Source organism: Hemiscyllium ocellatum, chromosome 43 (assembly GCF_020745735.1).
Source record: "Hemiscyllium ocellatum isolate sHemOce1 chromosome 43, sHemOce1.pat.X.cur, whole genome shotgun sequence".
Lineage (NCBI taxonomy): Eukaryota > Metazoa > Chordata > Chondrichthyes > Orectolobiformes > Hemiscylliidae > Hemiscyllium > Hemiscyllium ocellatum.
This window is the reverse complement of record NC_083443.1, coordinates 7,830,117-7,848,224: the sequence shown is the minus strand read 5'-3', so window position 1 is coordinate 7,848,224 and position 18,108 is coordinate 7,830,117. Positions and strand designations below refer to the sequence as shown.

General features: G+C 45.4%; 1 protein-coding gene across 30 annotated transcripts in view; it reads right to left on the bottom strand.

The window, feature by feature from the left end:
• Positions 1–18,108, bottom strand: part of LOC132834995 (sorbin and SH3 domain-containing protein 1) — a 434,648-nt gene that overhangs the window by 87,699 nt on the left and 328,841 nt on the right. For 25 of the 30 annotated variants that reach the window (XM_060854191.1, XM_060854189.1, XM_060854190.1 and 22 more), the window contains 3 exons: positions 17,291–17,341; positions 6,092–6,221; positions 4,599–4,713 (listed from right to left, as the gene is read on the bottom strand). In XM_060854191.1, coding sequence (XP_060710174.1) covers positions 4,599–4,713; positions 6,092–6,221; positions 17,291–17,341 — 296 coding nt within the window. The remainder of the gene's footprint in view (positions 1–4,598; positions 4,714–6,091; positions 6,222–17,290; positions 17,342–18,108) is intronic. The other 5 variants (XM_060854199.1, XM_060854205.1, XM_060854208.1 and 2 more) reach the window with 1 other exon arrangement.

Here is an 18,108-nt window from a genome sequence, read left to right as displayed (position 1 = left end):
CTGCATTGACAAGCAAGAAACACCTGACCTTCAACTTAATCCCATTTACCAGCACTTGGCCCATAACTTTCAATATTATGATGAGCCAAGACCTTTTTAAAGGATATGAGGCAACCCACCTCTACCACCATCCAAGGCAGCGCATTCCAGGCAGTTTTCCTCACATCCCACTAAAACTCCTGCCCCCACTTTAAAGCCATCTCTCCTCATGACTAACCCTTCAACTAAGGGCAATAGTTGTTCCTTGCCCACTGTATGTCTCTCAATCTCGTACACCTCAATCAGATCACCCCTCAGTCTTCTCTGCTCCAATGAAACAACCCAAGCCAATCCAACCTGACCTCATAACATCAATTTCTATCCCAGGCAGCATCCTGGTGAATCTCCTCTGCTCCTATCCAGTGTAATCACTAATGGGGTAACCAGAACTGCACACAATACTCTAGCTGTGATCTCAACAACATTCTACATAACTTCAAAATGACTTCCCCGCTTTTGTAATCTCTGTCCCGAACGATAAAGGCAAGTGTCCAATATGCCTTTTCCGGAACCCTACTAACATGCCCTTCCGTCTTTGGAGATCTATGGACAAACACTCCAATATTTCTCATTCCAGAGAACTTCCTAGTGTTATGCTATTCACTGAATTCTTCCTTGTCAAACTACCCCCTCCAAAGTGCATCACCTCACAGTCATCAGGGTTAAACTCCATCTGCCATACCTGCCAAACAGACCATTCCATTGATATCTTGTAGCCCAAGGCATTCAATCTCACCGTTAACCACTTGATCAAACATTGTGTCCTCCACAAACTTACCAAGCCAAACCCCACACAGTCACCATCTATGTCATTCATATAAATAACAGGGAACCCAGCACAGATCCCGGTTGTATGCCACTGGACCCTGCTTCCAGTCACTAAAGCAGCCTTCTGTCATCACCCTCTAATTCCTACAAAGGAATCAATTCTGAATTGACATTATCAAGTTACCCTGCATCTGATGCACATTTGCCTTCTTGATAAGAATCCTATGTGGGACGTTGTCAAAGGCTTTGCTGAAATCCATATAAATTACATCATCTGCACTAGCCTCATCTACACACCTGGTCACCTCATCAAAAACTTCCATCAAATTTGTTAGGCTTGGCCTCCCTCTTACAAAGCTGAAAATGTGTTGCTGGTTAAAGCGCAGCAGGTCAGGCAGCATCCAAGGAACAGGAAATTCGACGTTTTGGGCAAAAGCCCTTCATCAGGAATGAGGAAAGTGTGTCCAGCAGGCTAAGATAAAAGGTAGGGAGGAGGGACTTGGGGGAGGGGTGATGGAGATGTGGTGGGTGGAAGGAGGTCAAGGTGAGGGTGATAGGCCTGAGTGGGGTGGGGGCGGAGAGGTCAGGAAGAAAATTGCAGGTTAGGAGGGCGGTGCTGAGTTCGAGGGATTCGACTGAGACAAGGTGGGGGGAGGGGAAATGAGGAAACTGGAGAAATCTGAGTTCATCCCTTGTGTTTGGAGGGTTCCCAGGCGGAAGATGAGGCGCTCTTCCTCCAACCGTCATGTTGTTATGTTCTGGCGATGGAGGAGTCCAAGGACCTGCATGTCCTTGGTGGAGTGGGAGGGAGAGTTAAAGTGTTGAGCCACGGGGTGGTTGGGTTGGTTAGTCCGGGCGTCCCAGAGGTCTTCCCTGAAGCGTTCCGCAAGTAGGCGGCCCGTCTCCCCAATATAGAGGAGGCCACATCGGGTGCAGCGGATGCAATAGATGATGTGTGTGGAAGTGCAGGTGAATTTGTGGCGGATATGGAAGGATCCCTTGGGGCCTTGGAGAGAGGTAAGGGAAGAGGTGTGGGCACAAATTTTGCATTTCCTGCGGTTGCAGGGAAAGGTGCCGGGAGTGGAGGTTGGTTTGGTGGGGGGTGTGGACCTGACGAGGGAGTCACAAAGGGAGTGGTCTTTGCGGAACGCTGATAGGGGAGGGGAGGGAAATACATCCCTGGTGGTGGGGTCAGTTTGGAGTTGGCGGAAATGACGGCGGATGATACGCTGTATATGGAGGTTGGTGGGGTGGTAGGTGAGAACTAGTGGGGTTCTGTCCTGGTGGCGGTTGGCGAGGCGGGGCTCAAGGGCGGAGGAGCGGGAAGTGGAGGAGATGCGGTGGAGGGCATCGTCGATCACGTCTGGGGGGAATCTGCGGTCCTTGAAGGAGGAGGCCATCTGGGCTGTACGGTATCGACTCCCTCTTACAAAGTCATGTTGACAATCCCTGATCAAATAGGGATAGATGCTCTCTTTTATTATGTCCTTCAGTAGTTTCCCGAACACTGATGTGAGACACACTGGTCTGTAGTCACTGACTTATCTCTACAGCCCTTCTTAAAATAATGGAACTACATGAGTGGTTTTCCCTAGTCCTTTGGCACCTTCCCCCCCCCCCCCCCCCCCCCAACCCGTCCACAGAGGAACTAAAAGTATGGGTCAGTGCCCTGCAATCTCCTCCCTTGCAGTCTGAGACAGAATAGGGCCGCACAGTGGTTGGCACTGCTGCTTCACAGCACCAGGGTCACAGGTTCAATTCCAGCCTCCGGCAACTGACTGTGTGGAGTTTGCACATTCACCCCGTTGTCTGCGTGGGTTTCCTCCGGGTGCTCCGGTTTCCTCCCACAGTCCAAAGATGTGCAGGTCAGGTGAATTGACTATGCTAAATTGCCTATAGTGTTAGGTGCGTTAGTCAGAGGGAAATGGGTCTGGGTGGGTTACTCTTCAGAGGGTCGGTGTGGACCGGTTGGGCCGAAGGGCCTGTTTCCACACTGTAGAGAATCTAATCAATTCATCCGGACCTGGAGATTTGTCCACTTTAAGCCTGCCACTAAGTTCATTAATTTGTCCTTCTTAATATCAATTTGCTCAAGTACCTTGCAGTGTCTCTTCAAAACTCCAAAAGGATACAGGCCTAGCCTTTCAGCATAAGGAAATCCACTCATTCCAGGTATTGGTCTAGCAAACCTTTTCTGAACGTATTTCTAAACACATGAACATATTCCTGTAAGTACGGTCACCAAGACTGTACACAGTACTCCAGGTGCACTCTTACCAATACCCTGCATAACTGAGGCATAACTCTTGCACTCAATTCCTCTCACAATTAACCATAATATTCAGTTAGCTTTCCTGATTATTTGCTGTATCTGCATGCTAACCTCTGCGTTTCACGCACTCAGACATCCAGATCTCTCAGTATCCTAAAGCTCTTCAGACTCCCTCCATTTAGAAATCTACTTTTTTGTTCTTTCTGCCAAAAAGAAAATGGACAATTTCACATGTTTTCCAAATTACACTCCATTTGCTAGATTTTTGCTCACTCACTGAAACCTGTTGTTCTTTGTAACATTTCCCATATCCTCCTTATAACTCACTTTCCTACCTATCTTTGTGTTATCAGTAAATTTATCTATCATACCTTCACAGCCCTTTCATCCAAATCGTTTTGTCCAAATTGTGACGAGCTGACATCCCAGTACTGACTGGCACCATTTCTGAAATCCTGACAGCTGAAAAAGACCCACTTATTCCACACCCTGCTTGGTCTCAGTGCCAACCATGGATCTCTTTCTGTTTGACGTGGCTTTCAGTTGTTTACTTTCTGGGTAAAGTGACTAGGTGGTGGATGATGGGTAGTGTTGCCAAGTGTGATGGGGAATGTTTTGCCAGTGGGCACTCATAAATCATTCAGCATCCCTCCCCTGCACAGGCTGCCCAGTGCCAAAGCTGCTGCCTAGTCCCAGAAGCAACTGAACAACTTCTGCTGTCAGAAAGGAGTTGAAGGAAACATTCTGGGTTATTTAGGATCTGGGGAGGTATAGGTTACTTTGCTTGCTCAGATGTATGGGAATTCCTTTCAGAATCTGACCTTTGTTTGAGTGATGATAGAAACGGGAAATTGTAACGAATGAAGTGAAACAAAAAATGGCCAAAAACAGAGACATTTTCAGACATTTGACCAGCTGCCAGCAATCACGGAACAGCTATTCATTGGTGGCATTTTAAGCCAATTTAAACTTGTTTAAAGAAGTTAAAAATCACTAAACACCAGGTTATAGTCCAATAGGTTTAATTGGAAGCACACTAGCTTTCGGAGCGACGCTCCTTCATCAGGTGATTGTCGCTCCGAAAGCTAGTGTGCTTCCAATTAAACCTGTTGGTCTATTACCTGGTGTTGTGTGATTTTTAACTTTGTACACCCCAGTCTAACACCGGCATCTTCAAATCTTGTTTAAAGAAGCCATTGTTTGAAACATGTCCCCACAGATACTGCCTGACCTGCTGAGGATTTTCAGTCTTTCTTGCCCTTCATTTGGATTTCCAGCTTCTGTTATATTTGGTTTTTGGGTTTTTAAAAAAAACTTATGATTGGCTGAAATATGTGCTTCCGCCCACCCCATCATTAAAATTGACAAATCAGTCTGGTTTATTTTTGTCCTGTAGGCATGCGCATGATTAAGAGAGTTTAAATTTGGCAATCTGGTTAGACAGAGAGAGATAGGCGTTAGATATTAAAAACAAAATTCAAGTTTTAGAGGCAATCTTCAGCCATGCTTGCTACAGTACCGTTTTCTCATGAGCGAGCACAGAAGACTTTCCAGGTTCATAATCAAAAATGCTCCTTGGTTCAGCACGATACCTCCTTGTGTCTACTTTTTTGTCTAGAGGTCCCCAGTCGTTCCTGAAAAATGAATAAAATGAATAAAAGAAAATTCAACCATGAACTCTTCAGCATCTAAATGAATCTCTGGGCGTAGGCATGCTCGCTGAGCTGGAAGGTTCGTCCTTGCGTAGCTCAGGTCAAGGTTCTGGATGTAGGTTTGCTCGCTGAGCCCGAAAGTGAACCTCCCAGCTCAGCAAGCAGACCTCCGTCCAGAACCTCGACCTGAGCTACATGAGAATGAACCTTCCAGCTCAGCAAGCAGGCCTCTGTCCAGAACCTCGACCTGAGCTACATGAGAATGAACCTTCCAGCTCAGCAAGCAGGTCTCTGTCCAGAACCTCGACCTGAGCTACAAATGCTCTCAAAACTCACATGAAAAACTTCCTTGGACTTAGACCTTCATTCTGACACACATTCCTCTGTCTTAAATAAGCATGCTCTTCGGGTTCTGGCCTGGAACATGCAGTCCTTTGCGAATCCCATGGGCTTATGTGAAAACCATTTCTTTGCATCAATAACAGTGGCCAGATTTTTGAGAGATCTGTAGCTGCAGAACAGACGGACTGTCGAGGGAAAACCCAACTATTTCAAGCTGCATAAACATTTGTGTGGACTACAGCAAGTGCATGTAAACATTGATCAACAAGCTTGCTTACCTCATGGGGAAACCAACAGAAATCCACGGTGGAGACTGTTGTTAAAATTAGTGTTAAGCATTGCACAGAATTTACAGCCATGAGAACAGACCATTCAGCTTAGCTCCATTGGGATATCTGACTATGTTAAAGACTATATAAATTCAAGTCGGTGTTTCTGCCCGATTTATTAAAATTTACTTTAAAAATGCCACATCCTACTCAATATAAAAAATCGTTGTTTGAAAAGTATGAATAAATAGGCACAATTACAGTAGTCCAGAATGACTTTGGACCCCCAAGATATTTTCTTTTAAAAAGAGAAACCTTGCATTTATGTAGCACCTTTCATAATATCAGGACATTCCAAAGTATCTTGCAGCCAATGAAGTAATGTTGAAGAGTTGGAACGTTGGAAGATGAGCCAAGCAGTTTGAGCATAACAAGATCTTACAAACAGCAACAATGTACCTTACAGACATTGGTTGAGGGATAAATAATGACCAGGATATCAGGAGGAACTCCCCAGCTCCTCATCGAGTATCACCACAGGCTTGAAGGATCAAAGAAGATGGCAGGTTAATTATCTCAGTTGAAAGATGACAACTCCGACAATGCAGTGCTCCCTCAGTACCACAGCAGAGTGTCAGATTGAGTTCTATTGGAATGGAGTTTGAACTCTCAACCTTCTACCTCAAGAGAGTGCTACCCAATCAAACTACAGAAAGTTATAGGAGGAAAGAAGGGAAATGTCAGACTACCTTTCAGAGAGGGGCTTCAATGATGATGACCGAGTGGGTAGAGGCAGAGTCGCTGATCTCCGCTCAGTCATCTCCAAGTCAATAGTGTCTCCTGCGCTTTTGGAACGAGGCACAACTGTCTGACCTTTCACTGCAAAGAGTAGACATAACCAGTTAGAGAAACAAACAGAGCAATAACCATCCCCTACCGGAGCCCAGCTGCTTTAGTATCAGAGTTAAACAAAGAAAGTTCTAAGTTTCTTCCTGAGTTAGCTGATTTCAATTGAGTTGGCAATTGGAGCAATAAAAACAAGTTTTTTTTTGGTCAAACTACCAGCTCTTCAACATTCCATTGACTACCAGGGGAAGTGTGAATGATGACAGGTTGGCACAATCCCAACTGTGCCAATCACTTCGATAGGCTCACAAATGGAAATTAGCCACTTCAGCTGGATTCCACTGCATTTCTTGGAGAGCCATACTTGTTGCGAAAGCATTCTCCCTTCAAGAGAATTAGTCAGATGACTAAGTTTGGACAATCTCTGCCAATAAGGAGGCCACAACTCCTCGAAAGACAGACAGGGGTTCTGTAAAAAAGCCAAAACCCACGATGTTAATTTAATACAAATAAATAACACTTGGCCTGCTCTCAACACAGCATGGGATCAAACTGCAGGAGGGAATTAATGCCTTTTTAGGACAAAGAGGCAAAGATAAAAGCTTATGGACATGAGGGGGAAGTGAAACAAAGGCAATACAGAGTTGCCAATTGCAACAGATTGCGGCTTGGCATTCCTGTTTGGTTTTGGTTCAGTCCAAAAAAGCAGAGTACAGAGTCAGGAGTCACCCACATGCTGTCCCTTTTAACACTGGGACATAGTAGAGGCCAGTTGATATTACAAAAGGATTGTGGTGAACAAACCCATCCCTGTCCTCTCCCAAAACATCCCAAATTCCATGAAAGTGCATTTCCATGGCTCTCTGCAAGGAACAGCTCCAAGGATCACGCCTCCCCCCATAACTATTCTCAGTAGATGACAGTTTAGTGGGCTCAGATACCAATTTCTCCGACTCCCCAGACATTACTCTCATTGGCACTGACAACAGGGATCTATCAAAGTGCTGGGTGGTTAGGCATGATTAGCTATGCAAGCCAAACTTCATCTTGTGCCTACTTGATGCCCAATGGTTCCATATCTTACAGGCTAGGAAGTGATGGTGGCATGTGGTAGTGTCATTGGCCTAGTAATCTAGGGGCCCAGGCTAATGCACTGCAGACATGGATTCAAATCCCACCACTTTAATTTAATTAATAAATCTGAAAAATAAAGCTAATCTGATCAGAGTTGGCCATAGAACTATCAATTGTTTAAAAGCCTATCTGATTCACTAACATCCTTTATAGAAGGAAATCTACCATACCTGGTCTGGCCTCAATGTAACTTAAGACCCATAGCAATGTGGTTGACTCTTAAGATGCCCTCACAAAGGCCCGAGCAAAATATTGGTTCAAGGGCAATTAATGATGGGCAACAAATGGTGGCCTCATCAGATGTGCCCACAAAGGCAAGAGAAGGAGTAAGTTGGTTTCCACTTGTCTCCCTACAGCCTGGACGCAGTCTACTTACTGCCTCAGTCAAGATGAACCTGTGGGGCTTGGCAACACTTGTTGAATCAAAACGTATGGTGCTGGTAAAGTACAGCAGGTCAGGCAGCATCCGAGAAGCAGGAGGATCGACATTTCGGGCATGGCATTGAACAAAACAGCACAGTACAGGCCCTTCGGCCCTCGATGTTGCATTGACCTATGAAACTGATCCGAAGCTCATCTAACCTACACTATTCCGTTATCATCCATATATTTATCCACTGGCCATTTAAAAGGCCCTTGAAGTTGGCGAGTCTACTACTGTTGCAGGCAGGACATTCCACGCCCTTACTACTCCCTGACTAAAGAACTTACCAATGACATCTGTCCTATATCTATCACCCCTCAATTTAAAGCTATGTCCCCTCATGCTAACCATTAGCATTCAAGGAAAAAGGGCTCTCACTGTCCACCCTATCTAATCCTCTGATCATCTTACATGCTTCGATTAAGTCACCTCTTAACTTTCTTCTCTCTAACAAAAACTGCCTCAAGTCCCACAGCCCTTCCTCATAAGACCTTCCCTCCATACCAGGCAACATCCCAGTAAATCTCCTCTGAACCCTTTCCAATGCTTCCATGTCATTCCTATAATGTAGCGACCAGAACTGTATGCAATATTTCAAGTGCGGCTGCACCAGAGTTTTGTACAGCTGCAAAATTCAATCCCTCTACCAATAAAAGCTAACACATCGTATGCCTTCTTAACAACCTAGGTGGCAACTTTCAGGGATATATGCACTAAGATCTCTCTGCTCATTCACACTAGCAAGAATCTTACCATTAACTTGGTACTCGGGATTCCTGTTGCTCCTTCCAAAGTGAATCACCTCACATATTCCGCATTAAACTCCATTTGCCACCTCTCAGCCCAGCTCTGCAGCTTAACTATATCCTTCTGTAACCTGCAACATCCTTCTGCACTGTCCACAAATCCACCAACCTTAATCTCATCCACAAATTTACTGACCCATCTTTTTATGCCCTCATCCAGGTCAATTATAAAAATGACAAAGAGCCATGGCCCCAATGCAGATCCGTACACCCCGAGTAACTCCAGGATGAACATTTCCAACCAACCATCACCCTTTCAACTAACCAATTTCGAATCCAAACCGTTAAATCATCCTCAATCCCATGCCTTGGTATTTTATGCAATGGCCTACCATGGGGAACCTTATCAAATGCTTTACTGAAATCCATATACACCACATCAACCGCTTTAGGTGATAGGTCAGAGGAGAGAGTGGAGTGGATAGGTGGGAAGGGAGATTGACAGGTAGGGCAGGTCATGGGGACAGTGCTGAGCTGGAAGGTTGGAACTGGGGTAAGGTAGGGGGGAGAGGAAATGAGGAAACTGATGAAGTCCACATTGATGCCCTGGAGTTGAAGTGTTGCAAGGTGGAAGATGATGGCTTCAGGCCTGACCCATCACGTAGCTGAGTCTCACTTATAGCTGTGTCACAATTCAGCCAACCTTTGGCCCAATCTATTTCTCCCTCGAGTGCTGCGTCACATTTTGGTTAATGTGCCCAGGAGGTGAATTACAAATCTGAGAGAGAGAACTGTTCTGACCTACCAGACTTCGCCTGGACCTCCAACGTTTCAACACAGTAGACCAAATATAGATTGCATTTTAGGTTTAAAATATCAAATTAATTTATTTCAACACCCACATAAACATCAACACTGAAGATTTACATTCATAGCTGATATTCTGCCAGTAAATTCTTCCTGTGCACAAATTGTTTTTTTTAATTTCAACTACAAGGACTAAACTTTTAAAGAACAGGGTCTCTGCTCTGCTGTGTCTAACATTCTATTGGGTTCTAACATTGGAAAAACCTGATCTAAACTGTTTCTGGGAAACTTTACAAAAACATGACAAAATAGTGAGTGTCGGCCACTCAGCCCCTCGAGCCTGTTCTGCTGTTCAGTAATATCGTGGCTGATCCAATTACCCCACAATCCCTCATTGAGAACCTTCCCATCTGCCAGAAACATATTCAAAGACCCTGCTTTCAATACCTTTTGAAGAAGAACTTTAAGAGAGACTCATGACAGTTCAAAATACTGGCTCAGGGGTTAGCACTGCTGCCTCACAGTGCCAGGGACCTGGGTTCGATTCCAGCCTCAGGCCACTGGCTGTGTGGAGTTTACACACTCTCCCTGTCTCTCTAGGTGCTCGCAGTCCAAAGATGTGCTGGTTAGGTGGAGTGGTCATGCTAAATTGCCAATAATCTCCATGGATACGCAGGCAAGGTGGGTTAGCCTTAGGAAATGCAGGGTTACAAGGAGAAGATGGGGAGTGGATCTGGGTGGAATGGTCTTCAGAGGGTCAGTGTGGACGCAATGGACCAAATGGCCTGCGTCCAAGACATTGGGATTCTATGAATTTATCTGTTCGAGCCTAGCTTGTCCAACCTTTCCTCACCAACCCAATCATTCCAGATAGTAATTAATTAACTCATCTCTGAACTGCTTCTGATGCAGTTACACAATTATATTCATTAAACAAGCAGGGGAGGGGAAACAGTGGTAGTTTGGCACACTGACATCTACACCACTGGAACCAGGTGCCAACTCTCAGACATTTTCTCCTTCTGCCCCCTCCACCACGACCTCATCGCCCATCACCAAACCATCCACCAGCTCAACCTCAGGGGATCTCCCATCTGCAGCCTCCAACCTCATTGTCCATGAACCCCGCACCTTGTACCCAAAATTCACAAGCCCAACTGTCCCGGTCGACCCATAGTCCCTGCCTACCCCATCTCTTCATACCTTGACATTATCCTGTCCCCCTTAGTCCAGAAACCCCCACATACAATTGGGACATGACCCAAGCCCTCCACCTCCTCCATGACTTTTGTTTCCCCGGCCCCTAATGCCTCATCTTCACCATGGCCATCCAGTTTTCATTACATGTCCATCCACTATGGCAGAGGTCTCCAAGCCTTCTGTTTCTTCCTCTCCTGGTGACCCAACCAGTACCCCACCACTGACACACACATTTGATTGGCTAAACTGGTCCTCACCCTCAATTTCTCCTTCGAATCCTCCCACTTCCTCCAGACCAAAGGGGTAGCCATGGGTACCCGCATGGGCCCCAGCTATGCCTGTCTCTTTGTCAGAAACATGGAGCAGTCCATCTTCCACACCATTATACTGGGAACATTTCCGACCTTTGCCTCCGCCACATCAAAGACTATATTGGCACCACCTTGTGCTCCCACGAGGAGGTTGAACAGTTCACCAACTTCAACATCTTCCACCCTGACCTCAAGTTCACCTCGCCCATCTCAGACACCTCCCTCCCCTCCCTGGACCTCTCCATCTCTGGCGACTGACTCAACACAGACATCTACTTCAATACCACAGACTCCCTCAGCTACCTGGACTGTACCTTCTCCCATGACCCCTCCTGTAAAAATGCTATCTCTTACTCCCAACTCCTCCGCCTCCAATGCATCTGCTCCCAGGAGGAGCAATTCCACTCCAGAACATCTCAGCTGGCCTCCTATTTTAAGGATCATGATTTCCCTTCCCACGTAGTCAACAATGCCCTACAGCACATCTCCTCCATTTCCCACACCTCCGTCCTTGAACCCCATCCCTCTAACCACAACAAGGACAGAACCTCATCTTCCATCCCACCAATCTCCAGACACAACCTACCATCCTCCACCATTTCCATCAGCTACAATCAGACCCCACCAGAGGTATAGTTCCCTCCCTACCCAACCTGCATTCCGCAGAGACCATTCCCTCCATGACTCCCTCATTAGGTCCATGCCCCCCCACCAACCCACCCTCCACTTCCGGCACCTTCCCTTGGCGCCACACAAGGTGTAAAGCCTGCACCCACACCTCCTCCCTCACCTCCATCCAAGGCCCCAAAGGATCCTTCCACAGCTGATGTGAAGTGTGGAGGGGACAACATGTATGCAATTATGGGGATTGGGGAGAGGCTTGTGGACTGTAGAGGAGAAAGAATGGTGATAGTGCAGGTTAAGTCATCAGAATGTGAGATGGTGTGTCTAGCTGGCAGACAGGAAGGATCAGACACTCACAATGGAGTTGGGGGGTGGGGGTCGCGAGTGGTTGGGAGGATATGATGACAGAGGATACATCCAGTAAAGATAAAAAGGAAGGGAAGGAATGAGAGTGGGTTCACAACATTGAGTTCAACACCTTCAGATTAAGTCCAGAAGCCTATAAAGTGTGTAATCTGAAGAGGAGATGTTGTTGATTCCCTGGAGCATCACAAGATGCTGAGGACAGATAAGTGAGAATGTGACCAAGATGCTGTGTCAAAATAACCGGCTACAGGAAGGTCAGGGTCACGCTCATGTACAGACCTGACAGGATGGTAGGAGGAAATGAATGCAGTGGGGCAGAAGCAAGATGATATGACATGCCTACGGAGGCAGTCTGATTTAGGGAATTTGGGAAGGAGGTAGAAGGGGCTATCCGGGGTTGGGGGACTACAGGGTTGGAGACAGTGACCGCTTGGAGCGCGGCGTGGGGGGGTGGGGGGGAACTCACCCCTCACCAGAGGTAATGAGCTCGCTGACAGTCCTGGCAACAATAGTTTGTGGTTCAGATGTGGGGGTCATGGTCTGGGGGAAACAAGGAGGAACTCTCAGAGTTGATGTTAAGCCTCTGCAAGGTAAAGATCAATACGTCAGACTACAGTGGCATCACTCTGGTTGGTGGTTTGCTGAAAAGGTTAGGGTTGGACATGACTAAAGTACCTGTTGTACTCAACAGCTGTTTGAATCTAAGGATTTTTGTTTCAATATTGTTACCAATTGACATCTTTCACAGTCTATCTTTAGGCTTGGTGTCAGTGGGGAAGGGGTGTATGCATCTGGGGGAACTGCTAGTTTACGTTTTGAATTGAGACATCCGAAAAAGGTGTGCAATTAATACAAATGTTTGTCTTAATGGGGGATTTAAATGTATTGAATGGACGGTTATCAGTCGGATCATTCTTAATATAGTGAAGTCTGTAATAGATGCCTTATTTTATTTCATCTTAGCATGGTTCTTGAGATCTGCCTACTGTGGACACTGGATGAGTTGGCATAAAGAGTGGGCAACAGCCCATTGGTTGAGTTGGCAATGGAGAGTGCTAGTGCAAAGTGTAGACTGCATCAGAGCATGGTTGGCACTAAGGTGAGAGAGTGGCTACGAGGAGCTTTGGGGAATAATGGGAGGGCACAGGTTGGTATAGGCACTGAGTGTAAAAAATGAGGTCTGCAGATGCTGGAGATCACAGCTGCAAATGTGTTGCTGGTCAAAGCACAGCAGGCCAGGCAGCATCTCAGGAATAGAGAATTCGACATTTCGAGCATAAGCCCTTCTGGCGGGAGATCCAAGATGGCGGCGACTCAGCAAGTCTGAGTCTACAGAGCCCTTCCCAAAACCTGGAAAAAGTGGGTTTCCTGCCCCCACCACACTTGCCAAACCACCCAAAAAATTTCTTTAATCTTAATTAGCTGCTGAATATTATATTTAAATAGTCTAATACTGAGTGGATAATGAGTAAATCAAAGGGACCCCGCAGCTCTCAGAAAACAAAGACCCCTCCCCCACCCTCCTCTCCTCCGGCTGCAGCTGATGTAAAAACAGGCCTTGAAGAGATGATTGCCAGGCTGGAATCGACACTCGTCAATTTCATCGCAGAATCCTGACAGAGATGGAATGCATTCGAAGAAAAGCTGCAGAAACAGAATCACTCTATCGGAGAATTACAGGGCCGAGTGGAGGGGGCGGAACTAAAGGCCACGACCTCCGAGGCTGCAGCACAAACAGCTGCAGAACAGGTGCGAGCTCTGGAGCAGAGAGTCAGGGCCTTTGAAATCTACATGGATGATATTGACAACAGAAATCGGAGAAAGAATATTCGGTTGCTGGGCCTTCAAGAACAAGGAGGGAAAGGACAGTTAGTAGTATTTCTGGAGCGATGGCTGCCCCAGCTTTTAAACCTGGGGGCTGAAACTGACCGGGTAAGGGTGGAGTGGGCCTACCGGGTCGCAGTACGCGGATCTGGCCCAAACCAGCGCCCACGCCCGGTCCTGTTCCGGCTGCAGAGTTATAGGGAGAGGCAGATACTCCTGGATGCCTCCAGAAAGCTTGGAAAGGATCCTAAAGCCATGATTCATGAAGGATCCAAGATTATGTTATTTCAGGACTTCTCCCCGGCTTTGGCACGAAGGAGGAAGGCGTTTGATGAGGTGAAGAAATGTTTAAGGGACTTAGATATTCAACACACCTTACGCTACCCAGCGACGTTATGCTTTACCCACGAAGGATCCGAGTATAATTTTAGATCATCGGAAGAGGCCAAGAAACTTTTAGACTCGGTTAAATAAATCGTAAGAGACAATTTATGTTGGCTTGCCTCTCCCACACTCCGTGGGGAGAAATGGATACTTTATTCTACTTTACTTTTGCCTCTGGGAGCGGGGTTGTCTTCCTTGCTATGTTATTATACTTAACTGTAATCTGTTGGAGTTGTAATTTTATAGTTACGTGTGTTTGTACGTGGCATTGATGCTAGCAGATATACTCAGGTATGGGTGGGGAGGGGTGGGGGTGCGGCGCTCACTGTTAACTCTAGCTCGGTATTATATCTAAATCCTATTAAGGAGCGCCCGGGTTGAGGGTGGGACACTGTTTGGGAGAGGATATGGTGGAACGTTGGAAAGGTAGTAAGGCCCCCTGAGAACAAGGGGGAAGATCTCCATTCAAACATGTTCAATTTTTTTTTTGTTCTTATTGTTTGGAAATAACTTCCTTTTTATCATACTGTTATGAGTGTATTAGAGAACATTTTCTCTTATTTGAAGGATGTAAGCGACTCAACTATACACTCTGGATGATTGTGGATTAGTTGAATTTTGATGATTATATATTTAAGATCTATTTTTATATTAATGTTTGTGCTTGAAAATTCTGCTTATTTTTGTAAATTTGTCAAAATGTTAAATTCCCAGTAAAAATATCTATATATAAAAAAAAGCCCTTCTGGCAGGAAGGCATTTTAAATCAGCCCACTTCAGTATTTGGCAACCTTTATGGCTGCCTCGGAAATATTTCTAGGACGACGAGCTGACGTTACGACACACCCGTCACCCAGGACCAAGATCCCCATTATTTAGAGTATGTTATGTCCAAAACAGGCACAGCAAGTAAGAAAATATCCCAACTCTGAGCACTTGACTCAGGAGTGAAAATCCAGGTCACAATATTCAAATTTAAAATTAAATTCAAACGTATACCAAACAATTCTTTCTACTGAATATTTTACATACAGAACGTTACTTGGCAAAAAAAAATTGAAAATGTTTAATTTTTTTGCTGCTCTGCAACTCATTTTTTGTACATATTCTGCCTGATTTATCAGAGGACACAGCATTAACCATTAGGAATTCATTTCCATGGGAACTGGACAAGTAAAAAAAAACATACTCCCAAGATGCATCACCCGCACCCCCACAGCAATAATCTACTGGATAGAGGGTGATTCTTCTTTTGTCTAAATTTAGGGAATTAATTTCAGGGGTTGTGACATCGTTGATAAGGTTGCTCTTGAACAGCACGTGTTGCTTGGTCACCTTAGAGTTTATTCAAGAATCAACCACATTGTTAGGGTCTGGAGTCACACATAGGTCAGGAACCAGTAAGGACGGCAGATTTCCGTCCGAAAAAGGGGCAGTAATGAGCCAGATTAATTTTTTTTTCCCACAATAGCCAAAAGTAGTTTCACTGTCTCCGTGGCTGAGCTTATACACAAAAGTACACAGGGTCATGGGATCACGCAGCACGGAAACACTCCCTTAGGTTCAACCAGTTAACGGCAACCACGTTCCAAAACTAGACTAGTCCCACTTGCCTGTATTTAGGCCATATCCTTCCAAACCTTCTTTATGTATGTATTTTTTTAATGTTTTAACTGTACTTGCGTCCACTGCTTTCTCAGGCAGTTCATTCCACACTGTACAAAACCAAAAGTTGCCCCTCATGTCCTTTTTAAAATACATCCCCTAGTTTTGAATTCCCCCACCCTGGGGAGAAGACCCCTGCTATTCTCCTTATCTATACTCCTCATGAGTTTATGAGTCTCTATAAGATTATGTCAGCTTCAATTTAAACATTTGCATTGGAGTTGGAGCCTATTCAGGAAGTTACACGGTGGATGCAGTTGGATCAAATAGCAGTGGCTGTCCTGGTTGCCTGCCAGCAAATGAATATTTTTTTTTGCAGATACCAAATTATTTTGGTTGCTACTGGCTTGTTACCACATGCATGGCTGAGGCTGCAGTGTAACCATAACTGAGGCTGCAGTGTAACCATAACTGAGGCTGCAGTGTAACCATAACTGAGGCTGCAGCATAACCATAACTGAGGTTGCAGCATAACCATAACTGAGGCTGCAGCGTGACCAGGACTGAGTGAAACCCATGGAAAAGCTATTTTGAAAACTTGCCCAAAAAATCAACAGTAGGAAAAGCTGGCCGATCGTAAAGCCACTGTTGCTCCTGATTCCAATTTCCCGATGGGATGGTAGAGTTGAAATGATTGCAATAATGTGTAATATTAACCTTTAATTCGAGAGGAGGCAGAGGAGTGTTGGTCATGTCACTGATCTAACAGGCCAAACTTTAGCTTATGTTTTAGGAGCAAGGGCTCAAATCCCACCATGGTGGATGGCAATATTTGAAAAAAAAAGCCCTTCTGGCAGGAAGGCATTTTAAATCAGCCCACTTCAGTATTTGGCAACCTTTATGGCTGCCTCGGAAATATTTCTAGGACGACGAGCTGACGTTACGACACACCCGTCACCCAGGACCAAGATCCCCATTATTTAGAGTATGTTATGTCCAAAACAGGCACGGCAAGTAAGAAAATATCCCAACTCTGAGCACTTGACTCCGGAATAAAGAGCTGACCCAATAGTGACAAGGTTACTGTTGCCCATCTTGTGAAAACCCATCTGGTTCACTAACCTTCAGGATAGAAATTGCTGTCCATACCTGGTCTGGCTGACATCTGACTCCAAACGCACAGCAATGTGGTTAACTTTAATTGCCTTCTGGATTAATTGAATCATAGGATCCCTACAGTGCGGAGAGAGGCCATCCAGCCCATCAAGTCTGCACTGACCCTCGGAAGAGCATCTGACCCAGCCCCCCTTCCCTATAGCCCTACAATTCCCATGTTTAACCCATCTAATCTGCACATTCCTGGACATTATGGGCAAATTTAGCCAGTCCATCTCTGGACTGTGGGAGGAAACCAATCACTCAGAAGAAACGCACACAGACTCGGGAGAATGTACAAATGTCACACAATCATGTGAGGATGGAATCAAACCTAGGTGCCTGGTGCTGAGGGACCAGCAGTGCTAACCACTGAGCCACTGGATGAACAATAAATACTGGCCTAGACAGCAAGGCCTATATCCCATGAATGAATAAAAGGATGATTAAATACAGCCATGATCTTACAAGCTCCTAGGTCTAATGTTTTGGAATTTTTTTAGACAGAAAGCTAATACTCACTGTCTTCAGAATAATGGTACCGTGGGGAGTAGTACTCCACATCATCATCTGCTGGAAAAGCACAAGATATGTTAATGTCAGCATTCAACAATTCTCACACATTCCTGACCAACCGCTCAGTCAGTACAGCCTCTCCCTCAAATTCCCACCAATTTAAACTGGAATGGTGTGAAACATTTGCAAAATACCTTGGTATACGATGTACAAAGTTTGAATTCTGTGGTTCATCGATTTTGGACTAAACAGTCAGCTGTTGCGAGAAGTTTCCAGAAACATCCAAAACCTGTCTCCCAGAACTGGAGCTTCCCTGCCCGATTTCACATCTTTGGAAAAATTGATCCTCAGGCCATTTTATTTTTCCACTTTAAACTTGTGCCTTTTGATCTGATCAAATTGTGAATGAGGTCCTGTATTTCCCCATGAATTTCCAAATCAAATCAACACAGAAGCCAAGATTTGACACAACTTCACCCCTCACTCTTCCCTATATGTCATATTTGATGTAAAGGTGTCAGGCGAATGTTGAACTGTCCCAGCCTATGTTATTCACAAATCATCCATTATGAAGGAAGCCATTCAGCCCACTGTGCCCATGCTAGCTCTTTTGAAAGAGCAAATCAAATCAGTCCCACTCCTTGCTTTTACACCTTCCAAAGATTTCCTTTCCAATCAAATATCTGATTCCCCTTGGAAAGTTGCCCCTTAAGTTATTTCACAAACCTTTTGGCCATTTTCTAACCTAAATGACAACTATCTGCTCATTCCTTATCCGGTTCTTTTGTAGAATACATTGTACTGATGTCCTCTTGGTCCATCCC